This window comes from Apteryx mantelli, chromosome 2 (assembly GCF_036417845.1).
Source record: "Apteryx mantelli isolate bAptMan1 chromosome 2, bAptMan1.hap1, whole genome shotgun sequence".
Lineage (NCBI taxonomy): Eukaryota > Metazoa > Chordata > Aves > Apterygiformes > Apterygidae > Apteryx > Apteryx mantelli.
In genome coordinates, this window is record NC_089979.1 from 58,223,791 (window position 1) to 58,237,911 (window position 14,121).

Genomic DNA, 14,121 nt, shown 5'->3' on the forward strand with positions numbered 1-14,121 from the left:
TAACTAATGTAGCGTCAGTAGTAATTCCTGAAGATGGACTTTCAACTGGATTACTTAAGACTGCATTTCCTAATCCATATTACAAAAAACATCTTTTTAGATAAAGATATTCCACCTCTAAGCTGTGGGATAGTTGCTATAAAGAAAAGGAATAATGTCCTGAGCAGCACATTAATTGAGGATACATTAATGTGTGATATTGAATTGTGTTAGCTTGACCTTTCAGAGTAACACTAATGGAGGGTATACATCAGCACTTGCTGTAGTTAGAGCTAGACTCTCTAATTGACAAGTTTAATGGGTATTGAAGTTCACTGCATCCTTTCTGGATTGCTTTTTAGAGTTTTGGACCATGTACTTTAGTCTGATCTTATTGCACCTTTGAGGCATTCTTTGGAACATTTTAAGTATGATCTTTCTTCTAACATTGCTTCTTCTCCCAGCTTCCCAGCGGTTATTTTTAGTACTAAAGATGGTGAGATGTTGTAGATAAGCATTTGGAATCCTCTCAAGTCCCCTAAAGAAAAAAGGTATATATTGTCTGTAGCTAAGCAGATGCCTGTACTGATACCATGGTCTTGTGAAGACAGGATTTACTTTTGGTTAGCAGCCTCTGAATGCAGAGAATTCCTAATGAGGCATAAGGAGATGTCTGATATCTGTGAAGTGCTTGGTTTGCCTCCTTTTCTTTTCCCCCCCCACTAAACAAGCTGAAGGGAAACTAATACCATCTTTTGATCTTGCTTGTAACTTGCTCATAATTTCCAGGATTTTGGCATATTGTCTCTATAGTAACTGCTTAATTGAATCATATTTTCTGTGAGAAAACTACTCTCGGTAGTTTTGACTTGTTGCTATTCTTATTTAGAATTGCAGTTTCAGCTACAACAATGTTCAAAGGAAAGAATGGAGCTTTCTTTCAAGGCAATGATTAAACTTGTTGAAAACAATCTGTACTTGCTTCTGACAAAGGATTCTGTTTTATTTTTCATTTCTGTAAAATATTAAGACAACACTAGCACTAATGTTTATTTTTTTTACCATACAGCTGGTTTCATAATAGCTTTTGGATCACTGTTTTATTATCTTGAGTAGCAGTCTCCAAGGTTTTGTTAAGTGTATGGCATCATGGAGACTTGTTTTTCCAGGGGAATAAATGAGTCTCTTTAGATAGCAGTTCTGCATGTGAAGAGTAAGCCTAGAGCAGCATCTGTCTGCCTTTTAGTCAGTCACTGAGCAGCAGTTTGCTCTATCATGTACAGATTGCCTGGGGTTAAAGGCCTTTCCATTTTCTTGGTTTCTGCGTTCTTAGATGAGATCCTGGCAGTTGCATACTTGGCCAAAATGGGAAAATGTAATGGTTTTAAACCTCTAGACCAATCGTAGCTTCTGAAAATAGTATCATAAAATTGACTATTGCTTAAAAATAACTGTAGCAAGTAGCAAAGATTGTGATTCTGTTGAGGTGTTGCTCGACAAATTTGGAGATTTTGGAGTTTCCAAGCAGTGGGAAGTGGTATATTAATGCTTGCAGCAGTAGTCTGCACAGGCTGCCAGTTGCTGGATGAGTTTTCTGTGCGTTAGCTACTTGCGTTGGAGCAGTCATTCGGTCTGTAGGCCTGTACGTGAAGAAAGCAATAAGTGACTGTTGGAGACCACGTGGCTATTGAGAAGAGTGAGAATAGCGGAGTGTAGTAAAGGATTGCTCAAGTCCTCTCTGCTTGTACGATGAGGTGTTCTTGCTTCACTGCTGTCTAGATAGACAGTGGGGTTGGTACAACAGATTCCAAACTGGAGTTGTAGTCGTTTTCTGGCAGTGTGTTCCAGGAGGTTGAAGGGGAACAGGAGTAGTATGGAATGGGAATTGATGCCCTTGTTAAAGGGAATGAAAGGATGTAATAGGAGGAAAGAGAAGAGATCCTCCATCTTGTTGCATATGCCGTTAGTGGGGGCAAATGCATGGATTGGCATAGCCAGAAATTATTGCCCTCATCGGTGGTGCTAGCAGCCATGGTTGCCACTGGCAGTGGCAAATGAGCAAATTAAGTTTGATAAATTCTTTACTGGAGAATGTTTTAACACTGTAAAAGCAATGGAAGCTGAATAATTTCTTAAATGTATCTGTTGTAGTGGAATTTAAATCTTAATTTTTTAGGAGAACTTTCAGGTTCCTGGTGCTTATCAGGCTGTGACAGGAGGAGACCCTGGTACTACTAGTGATGAAGATTCACAAAAACAAGGGATAACTGGATGTCCTGTACAAAGAGAAACACTGCTAAGAGCAGTACAGCAACTGGTATGGAATTGTCATTTAAGTTTCTATTTATCATATCCGGAGTAAGACTATATTAAAAGACGGCAGTTCATTTGAAAATTTGTTACTTGTTGAACTAACAGCCTAAACTTTCATTACAAAAAAAGCCTAATAATACCACTTTGTTTTTAGATAAAGTTTTCAAACATAGTTAACTTAGACTATTTTGTACCTGTAATTATTAACATAAACAGATAACAAATGCAAAACTTCTGACACTTTTTGGTCATTATTATTGTTTTCTAAGAATTCCATGACTGGTGGAGATGTGCTAGATTCTTGCAGCGCTTTTGAGTTGAAGTTAGATTCACTGTATCTTCAATGCATGGACAGCGATAAAGCTGATGTTCTGGGTGCCCTCCCAAAGCAAGAAATAAAATCATCCGAGTGTCAGGTTTCTTCTTCCGATGCAGAAATATTACCCTCAGCAGGAGGATTTTTGGAGTATTACACCACTCCTAAGATTCCTCTTAGTGCAAGTGCAGCTGCAACAGATGCAAATTCAACTGAATGTGATGTTGGTCTTGCTGATACTTACCTGTCTCCAACTGCAGACAGCTGTGAGGATATGTGCTTAACTACTAAAGACAAAGGTAGGTTGCTTTAGAAATAGCCCATCTATAAAACTGAGACCAGACTCTGTTGCATGAAAAAAGAAATAAAATTGTAAGCTATGCCTTTTTTGCTCCTAATTGTGCAAGTTAGCAACAAATCCTACATTTCTTTGTAAATAAGAAAAAAGTAGTTTGAATAAATTTTTAGTTTTTTTTAAACAAAGACAACTAATGTTTAGTGTATTGCACTAAACTGTTGCTTGTTTCAAAATTAAAGTTATTTTTAGCTTGCAACTGCAGCAACTTGAGCTATGTTTTTTTAAAACTTGTGGATGACCTTTGGCAAGTGAATTCTTTCATACCCAAATTTAAGAGATTTTGCTATGTTCCTTTTATCTTAATCAACAGTGCAGCATTTGATATGTCTTTCAGGTGATATACCACATAGCATTGTTTATCAAAATGAAGAAGGCAAGTGGGTGACTGACCTTGCGTATTACACCTCATTTGATGAAGAGCAAGATTTAAATCTGTCTGAAGATGATAAAATAAATGAGGAGTTCATAACTGGATGTATGTAACCCTTTTCCTTCTTAGCTAGCTGTTATCTGTAGTAGTGTTAGGTAAACTTTTTTCCTCTTTGCTCATTTTTCACAAATCAGTGTTTGGTGTTGCAAAACTTCCAGTCTTTAGATACTGCAAATTATTTGAAAGCTGATATTGATAGCAGCTTATAATATTATCATTACCAGAGTTGATGATAGCGGTTTCTTTCTGTTTCCCACTCTTCTAGTGAAGAGGTTTTTTTTTGTTTGGGAGGTGTACTAACATGACACTGGTACCTATTGTATAAGTATGTTCATGTTCTTTATTTGAATTTTAATTATTGTTATCCTTTCATTCAAGAAGAATAAATGATAGTCATTCTGTATTGCATGATGGTTCTAATACAGGAAACCATTGTAAACGATAAATTACTGTGGCGCTGACTAGAATGTGGAAGTGGCTGCTGAATTCACTAGCTGGTCATTATGCAGATCTCCTAAATGTCCTGGTGTTTAGTTGTCTTAACCTAACAGTACTGCAATATGTTGGAATTTATTGGGGCCTTACTGGACTCCAGCTTCTGTCAAACTTCAGGCTCTTTGAACATCTGTCTACTTACAAATTTGTTCATTTTCCTTATACTATCTCAGACTGATCTTCATGGTAGCCTGAATGTTTGTCATCTGTTGTGCAGACTTGGATAGTATGCCTGCAGTATTGTAGACAAATTTGTTTCCTAGCACAAAAATGCAATATGATCATCTGTTTTAATGGACAGATTCAAACAATGTATGCAACAGTATTTCTCGTAATACTCTTCCAATGTCCAAAGTTGGCATCTGGATGAGCTAATGTATTCTGAAATTGTCTGTTGTTGGATATAACCACTCAAGGTTAGTGTTCCTTTCGGAGAGGATGATGTGTATGTTGGTGTCTAAGAGTTGTTTATTTTTAATGCGAGATCTAACAGGGTTGAGCTGTTGAAATGATGTTAGTCAACCCTGTGGTGCTTTCTGCCAGAACAAACAAATGAGGTCCTGTGTGCTGGAAACTCCTGTCTGTTATGCCAGCAAAGCAGCACTCCTCCATTATTTTCTAAATCCTAGCATATTTTAGACTCTCTTTGCATCTCAGACACAGGTTGTCAAATGATTCGGATACTTAATTGCTGTAACTCTTTTCCAAGGCTGTTTAACTTTTTCCCCACATGATGTTTTTAAAGGAATTCTGCTTTTCAGTTGATTAGCTTACCTCTTCATGTGCTAGACTAAGACCTGTGCTTGCAGATTGTGTGGATAGCATTTTTCTGGCTCCTAGTTTGCCTGTCTGCAGTGATCATTATGATGCTTGACAGTTGAGAGATTTATAGAGTCAGAAAGGAGATGTTACATCTGATGCTTCTGAGTCTCATTAATGAACATGTCTGTCTCTGTGAGCAAACTATGCACACTGTGTATCCTTGTATAGAATAGTGCAGAATTGCTCACTTGACAGAGTTCGGGGCTTTAGAAAGTCCCCAGAATTGCCATATGGCTTATACAGAGGACTAAAGATGAACCAATATTGATTTGGGGTTCAATTGGATATAACATTGTGTCACTGATGGTGCTAAGTTGCCTCTATGAAACATAGCTGGATTTCTCAACAAAAAAGTATTCCAATTTGTTATCTTCCTTAGAAGAACATATTACAACTTTCTATAAGTAATTTTATGGAAAACGAGCGTATTCACTTCACAACTTAGCATCCATTCTGAATGTATTCTTCCATTTATCTTGTGTCTTCCATGAGAAGGGATGCTGTGCATACAAGATCACATACTTTAAATGTTGTAACATGCTTAATGATATATTAAGATGGAAGTAAAGTGGTACAGCAATACCTGTTGGTGAGTAGTTTTTCAAATCATTTCACGGAAGAAACTTTAGGTATTCATTGTTCTGTAAATGCTAATTGTGAAAATAATTTAAGCATTTGAATTTAAAAGAAGCATTAACTAACTGGGCCTATGAATTTGCACAGGTATTTCATAAACTGGTATAAGCCAGTATTGTTTTGTTTGCTTCAATTTACAGGTATTACCTTGACCAAACTTTCAAAACCCGGTGTAGTCAAAGTTTTGTTTGGAGGTGGCCATGTGATGCAGAAATCTAGCTAATATGGAAAGCATAACCAATAAGCATACTTTGGTTTGGGGTTAACATCAAAAAAGAGAAGTTTCTTTATTCATCTCCAGGTTGTCTATCTAAATACTTTTTATTTTGGCTCCTGAAGTTGCAGGGTATACTTTTTTTTTTTAAAAGTGAAGTCTCCTATAAACTTTTTGTACTGTAATTTGGTGGAATAACTCCTGTTGTGTGCCAAAGTCTTGGATATAGAACTAAGTTTTGTGTTATTTTTCCTTCAAAGTTTAATAATGCAAAATAGTAATGATGGCACTTAATTACTTATGCTTTATTTTAATAAATGTCCTCTATGATTTTAAGCTGAAGCAGCGGCTATGATTGCACAAGACCAGGAAGAATTTGAGAAAGCACACAGGCTTGTACAGGTAAGTAATTATCTCAATGTAAACAGAGTAATTCTCTAATGTATTTGCAAGTAACAACTTCTGAAATCTCTTTCTCTGCAGGCAGAAAAAGTAGACTTTTTAAATGCATCTGAATTAGCAGATTCTTCGTGGAAATCTGCCAATAGCTGCATTCTGCTGAGAACATCTGATCTTAATAAAGATGCCAGTTATTTACGCTTGTCTTTGGGGGAGTTCTTTGGTCAGAGATCTGAAGCTCTTGGTTGTCTTGGTGGAGGCAGTGATGTGAAACGGGTATGTATCGTAATATTAAGAAACAAGGAAATTACAAGAAGAAAAACACTAGCACTACTTCTGTTTGTATATTCTCTATTTCTTCTGAGATTTGCTTTTCTAACTTTACTTGCTAGGAAAATTCTGTATGTAAATGACAGATCTGGACTGATTTTTGTTTCCAGGTTGGAATTTTTGATGTGAAGTGACTGGCATGTATTACCAGTGAATGCTGATCTTCATATTTTGTTCTGGAATGTGTGAGCAAGGGGAGGAAGAAGTCAAATACGAATGTGTACTTTAGTTGTGTCCTGGAGAATGAGTAGAGTCAGCATGTTCTGTCTTGGTGCATTCAAAGGCCGAGTGGCAGAGCATGCCTCCAGATAGAGTTGATGAGAGCATGTGTACTTTATTTTGTCTGACTAACTGGTGTGTATATATATATATTTTATGTGAAGTGCATGTATTTGGATTAGGCATTTGCCAGGCTGGGAAGCATACATTATTTCCCAGCCATATGAGAGCAAAACCTCAATTAGGGAGGTGCTGTGGCCGAAATTATTTTGCAGGGCCACTATTTACTAATCTGTATTCTGGGGTAACTTTTTTTTTATAGCCATCTTTTGGTTACCATATTACATCTCCGAAGAAAAGGCAACCTGTTGCTTTGTTAAGCCAGTCTGATGCATCAGGAGGTTATGCTGGCCAAGAGACTTCACAATTTTCTGAAGTGTTTCCAGGTAATAACAGAACAGAAGAGACAGCCTGGGTCAGTGGTTACATGCAAGTAATTATTCACTAATGTTGTAACTAGTGAAGACTGTATTAAGAGTAATCTGACACAAAAATTTTAGCTTTCTTTCATGGAATCATCTCCTGGTGTTAATCTCCCCCTTCTCCCTGCCCCCCCCCCCCCAATACAAAACAAATGAACCAAGAAAAAAATCCCCAAACGAAAACACACTTGTAAAAGAGAGTGTTCTAATACTGAAAACGAGCCTAAATTGTTTTAGTCATTTTCAGCATTTCCAGATACTGGTAAACAACAGAATGTACTGTAATACTTACAGTCTGTTCAGAGTTTTCCTGTTGGAAAAGCCATGTAAATGTATTGCAAAAAAGTTACTCATATCTAGAAAAATAGATTATTTGTCCATGTAATTACAGAGGATGTAGGGAAAGTTGGATTCCCCCCCCCGCAAGGAATCTCTCTCTCTCTGCTTTTGGCATAATTGTGGCAACATCAGTCTTTGTGAACCTGCTTGCAGAGTCAGTGCAGTGACTTAAATGCTTTTTGGCATCTGTGAAAAATACCCATCTGGCTTTTATGGACCATATTTCCTTAACATTTTTACACCTGTGACTTTTCCTTATGCTGACACCTTGCAAATATTTTTAATGGGTCTCAAATAGTAACTAAAAATATTTAGTGTTAGTGTGCTTTAATTCGCTATACAATAGTCTGGATTTCTGTCAGAAAAATTCTAGGAATTTGCTGAATTTATGATCTCTGTTCACTTAAGTGATAGCTACAGTTGTTACTTTGAATAGTAGGCAGGTACACTAAAACGTTCTGCAGTTCTCTTGATATGCGAGTTGCTATAAATGCTAGAGAAAGTAAGCATTTAGGTCACTTTTTGATAAAAATATTAATAGTTGCTGCCATCTGATTTTTCAGTAGTACTGCTAATAATAGATCTTTATCAGCAATATCAGTATGCAGTACCTCTTTAGGAGCAATAGATGGAAAAGAAGTTGAAAAGTCAGCAACCTGGAAAGGGTGTTACTTGAAACTAGGTTTATCCAAACCCAAAATATCTACTAAAAGCAGAAAAAATTTTTTTAAACAAAAAAAGCCAGGCCCTCTTAAACATAATCCTTCAGAGTCACCAGTTCATTCACATCTGCCTGTGTCAAAACCTGTCCCCAGTATGAGAAGAGAAAATTGGTTTTCTTCAAATTGAGCTGTTCTAGTTTTCTACTGGAGTCAGATCTGTATTCATGTTATCATTCAAACACAATGTAATGCGAAGGTTTATTTAGCTTATGCTAAAGTAGTAAAGCTACCTGAAAGTAAAATTTGAGGAGTGTGAACATGAAGAACTATACAGGAAGCAGTTGATACTATTAGACTTAAAGCCGCAAGATTTGGTGGTGCGACTCTAGAACAGTGTGTGGGGTTTTTTTTCCCCTACAGAAAACTTGAGGAACATGCATGTCGTAAGAGTGCAGGCATTTAGATAATTTACTTATTGGAAATTAATCCCCAATCTTTTTCTTTTGTCTTAGATGACTTGGGAGCACATATGAAAGAACATGCAAATTCTGCCAACTGTGAAAATGGATGGCGTAGAATGGAGGCTGCAGCTGGAATACATAAAAGCTTTACTACAGAAACTGCTACCAAAAGTAAAGCAAAGGTATTTCTGTGTATTTTCTACTAATTGTAAATATGAACTTGAAAAAAATTGAAATGACTGTTAGTATTCCTAGGTGTTTTTTGGGATAATGCTAAATTTGGACTGCCTTTTGTTGTATTAATCATTTGAATCATAGTAGGTGCACTATTTATTAGCAGATAGTTTCATTAGAATGCCATGACCCTGTGGAGAATCAGATGTTACCATCACCACCTCATTTTACTTCCTCCCCCCACTTCAGGAGCTGCTTGTCCTGACAGCCCCTTATTATTATTATTATTATTATTATTATTATTATTATTTTCATTGATATTTAGACTAATGGTATTCTGTGATCTGGAGCCTGCATTTCAGAACTACAACTATGTCTTTCTCCTTGGATTTTCTTTTCTTTAAAGATTTTTTGACTGAAGCAACTTGTATTTAGCAATCGAATGAGGTCATTTATTTGATAGAAGACCAAAATAAGTATGTGGCTTAAGTTTGAAAACAGTGTATTTTCAATTTGTGAATCCTAGGCTCGTACCTCCTCTGCCTTGATATGTAGTTTTTTGCTGAGCTTTATGAGGTTCCTCTCTGTCTAGCTGTCCAGCCTGTCAAGGTCCCTCTGAACGGCAGCACAGCCCTCTGGTGTATCCGCCACTCCTCCCAGTTTTGTATCATCAGCAAACTTGCTGAGGGTGCACTTTACCCCGTTGTCTAGGTCATTTAAGAACTTGAGTTCATTGGTAGAAAAAACTGTAGAAATAGCTCTGTCTTCCACCTATAGAGAAGCAAGTGATTTAAAAAAGTTAGCTGAGATGATACTGTGTATTTGGTTAGGGTAGTTTCTTCTCTGCTGTGTGTACGTTCATGATGGGAGTTTAATCCCAGTTCTTCCAACTGAATTACAAGAGACATGAAGAGGATTTTAACTGTAGTAGGCTCCTAAGTTTTATATGAGCTGGGGTATCCTAACAGGCAATCTTTATTTAGTTTTGGAAATACTTTTTTTGTGGAATAGATTTACAAAGTCAGTGTAATGAGAGAAATTATGCCTTTGCAGTGTTCGTTCTTGACAGTAGATTAAAAGTGTGGTAACAATGTGGTAAACTGCATTACTGTGGAAAGAATGTGCTGAAACGCAAAATAATAATAAAAAACCTCCAAAACCCCAAACAGACTTCTTCATTTGATGCTTAACTCATTTTGGTTTGTTGTAGGATGGAATTCATAAAGGCAAGCTTGAAGACAGTTCTTCTGATCATTCGGACTCTGTCCTGAGTATTAGTACAATTGCCTCTGCTATTGCCAATGCTTCTGCCAGTACTGATCCTTCCCAGCTAGCTGCTATGATGATGGCACTCTCAAATAAAAATAAAAAGAAGTGTTTCCTTCTTGGAATTGTTAAAGACATGGAACTATCCACTAATGGCGTTTCATCCAGCAATGTGGAAAATAGTGCATTTGATATGGAAAAATATCTCAAAAAAACAGATGAGATGGGACATGAAAGTGAATATGAGAGTATTGTGAAACATGAAGCATCTGTCCAGAACTTTCTTTATGATAGCTTTTTAGTGGATGAAAATAAAAATCAAGATACTCTTGCAGAAGATTTGTTAAATAATCATAACAAGCAGCAAGAAATAGAGAAGCAGTTTGTGGATTATTTTCATGAAGAAGGTGGCATTCAGGATTTCTCTTGTCCATCCAGTGTTCCCAAGGATGAAGGCAGAACTGCAAATAGTGCTAATTGTTCAGAAAAATTATCTGATTTAATAAATGGTAAACATTCACAGTCAGTGAGAGTTAATCTTGTATCAGATATGCTTGATACCCCAAACCCATCTGCTGGAAATGGAGCAAGAGCATGTGGAACTCCATTAGCAACAAAAATGGAAGTGGCACACAGAGGTCAGTTTGGCTATCAAACCAACGTTCGTTCTTCTAGATGTTATTCTAGGGAAGATGCAGAAACAGTAGATCAGGTAACAGATGCTGTTCCTGAACCATGTAATGGTTTGGTGAAAAAAACTACAGGAAACACTACGTCACTCAGCAACTTAAACCTTGCCAAGCAATCTAGCACATATATGTCAGTAAGTCCTACAAAAGCAAAACCTGTGCAGAAATTGAACAATCTTGAAAGGAAGCAAGGTGGAAAAACACCAAAGAGAAACAAAGATGCTGGTGCTGCTTGCAGTGGGAATGTGAAACATGTAACTTTTGAGAAGTTCTCCATGACTTACCAGAATAGTAGTGGTAAGTAAACCTATATAAAAGTAACCAGTTGTAGAAAAGGCTCTTCTTGAAAACAAACATGTTCACTGTGCTTAAATAAATATTGTTATTAAATTCTATTTACCAGAGCATAAATCCGCTCTTCCTGAATGTGACTTGCAGTCTTCAGAGGATGAGCAGTGCAGCTTCAGACCTTCAACTTCACCACTAATTCACTCATCTCCTAGTGATACTTCTGGAACAACGTTTTCAGGGTAAATTTCTTGGTGTAGCTTATAAGAATTATTAATGCACTGTGGTGATTTTTTGAGTGATTAAGTTTCAGTTGAAATGTTGTTCTTGACCTCAGTTTATAGAAGATGCTTATTGAGCCATGACTTCATTCTTTGACTAAGCTTTCTGTTTATTCTTATTATGTGTATAGGGAGCAGATCTTAAGCAATTGTTGGCTTTTTATCTTCCTCACTGGCATGATGAGACTGAGATGCTGGATGGGAATATGGTTGTTTCTGCCTGGGGTTGTCCAGTTTATAACGTAAAGGAAGAATGCAAAATATCCAGCTTGTTAGTTATTCAGATACCTCAGACACCTAAGATTTTGTGATGCTAGAGCTGTAAAATGCCCTATTTATTTTAACTGTTTTTCTACTGTGATTCATCCAATACAAATAAAAGCTATTTGATTGGTGGCTATGGTGCACTTGTTATACAATACAAAGCCTGACATGTCAGTACTGATGATGTTTTGTTGCTTCATTTTGCCACAGTGAAGTAGATCAGGAAACTGATTAATTTTAAAACCTACACTTCATGGTTTGAAACTGCAACTTGTATCTAGGGTTTGAGGATTTCCTAGCAGCTAAAAGGGCAACATTTTGAAATGAACTTTGTGAGCCTTTATTATTCTTGTTATTGTTGTTATTGCTATATAAATATAATTTATAAGATTGCCACCATGGCAGTTTTCTTTTTAACTTGAACTAGGTGATCATGTAGTCTTTAACATGTTTGACTAGTTTGGCCAGTAGCTGATGTCTATATATCCTCTTGTAAAAGAAGAGATACTGATTTGTTTGGCTTGATCTTTAAGTTCACTATTTGATGTTTAACTACAGTTGGTGTGTTGGAGGTGATATTAGAATTATGGAGTGTTTGGTATTTCTCAGAAATTAAAATTTACAGACATATTTTTGCAAGTGTGGAATACAGACACTAAGATTTCACTAAGATTTAAAATTATCAGTGATTTAATTAAATTATTTTCATGTTATTCTTCTCTTGTTTGACGAAAAAAATTCCATGTTTTCAGGTGTGTGAAATGAAGAGAATCTGATCAGTGAATAAGAAATACCAATGTGTGCTGCCTGAAATACTGAATGATTTCATTTTGGTATTCTGCTATCTAATTAGATGGTGTATTGATTTGCTCTTTTATTAATAAGTTGTTGTATTGTTTCTGTGACCCTAGTATCTGAGTTCAGTTTTGGAACTCTCGTGCTTTGCCTTATGAATTTATATTCAATGAAAATGAGTTGTATGTACATCAAGGCCAGAATTTGTAAAAGTTAATTGATAGTTAAGAAACTCATTTCTGCTGATTGTACTAAACAAAGCAGCTCAATAAGCTGATTTAAAATAGTATAGCTAACGTAACATTCATGGTTTTTTGGTCAGTGATGTAATGTATTCCAATATTGACATACTTGGAAACTGTTTTTCAGGTCTGAGACTGACTTTATTTCTACATCACGTTGCCAGAAGTCCTGCAATGAGACAGTGCTTCCTCAGTCAGTTTACTCAAGTCCTAGCATGAGCAGATTAACATATATCTCTGCATCTGACAGTACCCTTAAGAATACAGCCATAATACATAATCCAGAGATGTGTTGGGTAAGAAAATTTTTAACAGTAACTGTATACTAACTGTATGCTGTGTACCTGTGCACGCACACCCCTTTGTGCCTGCGTGCACAAGCCTGTATATGTATATAAAAAACTGTATACTTTTGGTCTCTAGTGAAAGCTTAGTGAGGCCTTCACTTCCTCTTAGGAATACCAACAGCAACTTTCCCTCATGCTCAGTCAATCAGGAAAAAGGAAGAGCATGTTCTGCGCTAAAGCCATTTTCTTCTAAGTCTAGCTGCTCTGGTAACACAGCGGAATATCTGTTCTTTTCTATCCTGGTATTTCCAGTGGGGATCTTAGTCCCATAAGAAGGAACCCAAGGGCAAATCTGAATGGGTGTGTATTTGTAGTCCATGCTGGTGCAGCATCAGCTCTTGATTCTTCTCCGTGTTTGAAGTGCATATGGTTCTAGAGTCTTGTCACCTCATACAACTGAGTGTTTCTTGATGCTTGTACATGGCTGGCTGCATACTAGTTTGCCCCTTTGTCTTGAAGAGACATTACTGTTTGAATTGTCTTTCTTCCCCAGGACAATTCAACAAGGAGATCCTCAAGCAGCTTTTTTGCAAAGTTCTGTCTTTGTACTAATGAGAATATTTATAAATTACTGTTACTCTGTTCCTTTGGGTTAATAATTTTTTGCTAAGAGAAATATGTTTATCTTGTCTATGCTTAAGAGCCACTTTCATGCCCCTGGCCTCAGGCCTCTTACAGACAAAAGGAATGTTTGTGTTGGTGTTATTTTCAGGTCTGAATACCTATTATAATGCAATCTGTTTAGGCAGTGGAGCTCCCCTCTCCCTTGAATGCTAGGGTCAGGTTGATAAGGTGTTTTTGGTTTTTTGTGTGTTTTTGGTTTTTTGTGTGTTTTTGGTTTTTTGTGTGTTTTTGGTTTTTTGTGTGTTTTTGGTTTTTTGTGTGTTTTTGGTTTTTTGTGTGTTTTTGGTTTTTTGTGTGTTTTTGGTTTTTTGTGTGTTTTTGGTTTTTTGTGTGTTTTTGGTTTTTTGTGTGTTTTTGGTTTTTTGTGTGTTTTTGGTTTTTTGTGTGTTTTTGGTTTTTTGTGTGTTTTTGGTTTTTTGTGTGTTTTTGGTTTTTTGTGTGTTTTTGGTTTTTTGTGTGTTTTTGGTTTTTTGTGTGTTTTTGGTTTTTTGTGTGTTTTTGGCCTGGAGCCATCTTACCTCAGATACTGGTGCTGAATGCACTTTTAGAGTGTTGTAACTTGCAATTTACTTTCCTGCAACAATCCAGTGGCCCCTGTCTTGTCCTTTCCCCTTCTTTCACCCTCCTTCCCTGACCTCCCAAGTCCTACTTGCTTAGTGTTGAACAATTGCTTTGTACTGCAAATGCTCTGTGCCT

The 14,121-nt window shown here is 36.7% G+C and overlaps 1 protein-coding gene across 2 annotated transcripts in view; it reads left to right on the top strand.

Moving 5' to 3' along the window:
* The window catches only part of CEP192 (centrosomal protein 192), a 75,481-nt gene that overhangs the window by 12,143 nt on the left and 49,217 nt on the right, over positions 1 to 14,121 (top strand). For both annotated transcript variants that reach the window (XM_067290732.1, XM_013942468.2), the window contains 10 exons: positions 2,156 to 2,296; positions 2,562 to 2,907; positions 3,301 to 3,441; positions 5,901 to 5,965; positions 6,047 to 6,238; positions 6,834 to 6,957; positions 8,507 to 8,637; positions 9,840 to 10,881; positions 10,988 to 11,114; positions 12,582 to 12,750. In XM_067290732.1, coding sequence (XP_067146833.1) covers positions 2,156 to 2,296; positions 2,562 to 2,907; positions 3,301 to 3,441; positions 5,901 to 5,965; positions 6,047 to 6,238; positions 6,834 to 6,957; positions 8,507 to 8,637; positions 9,840 to 10,881; positions 10,988 to 11,114; positions 12,582 to 12,750 — 2,478 coding nt within the window. The remainder of the gene's footprint in view (positions 1 to 2,155; positions 2,297 to 2,561; positions 2,908 to 3,300; positions 3,442 to 5,900; positions 5,966 to 6,046; positions 6,239 to 6,833; positions 6,958 to 8,506; positions 8,638 to 9,839; positions 10,882 to 10,987; positions 11,115 to 12,581; positions 12,751 to 14,121) is intronic.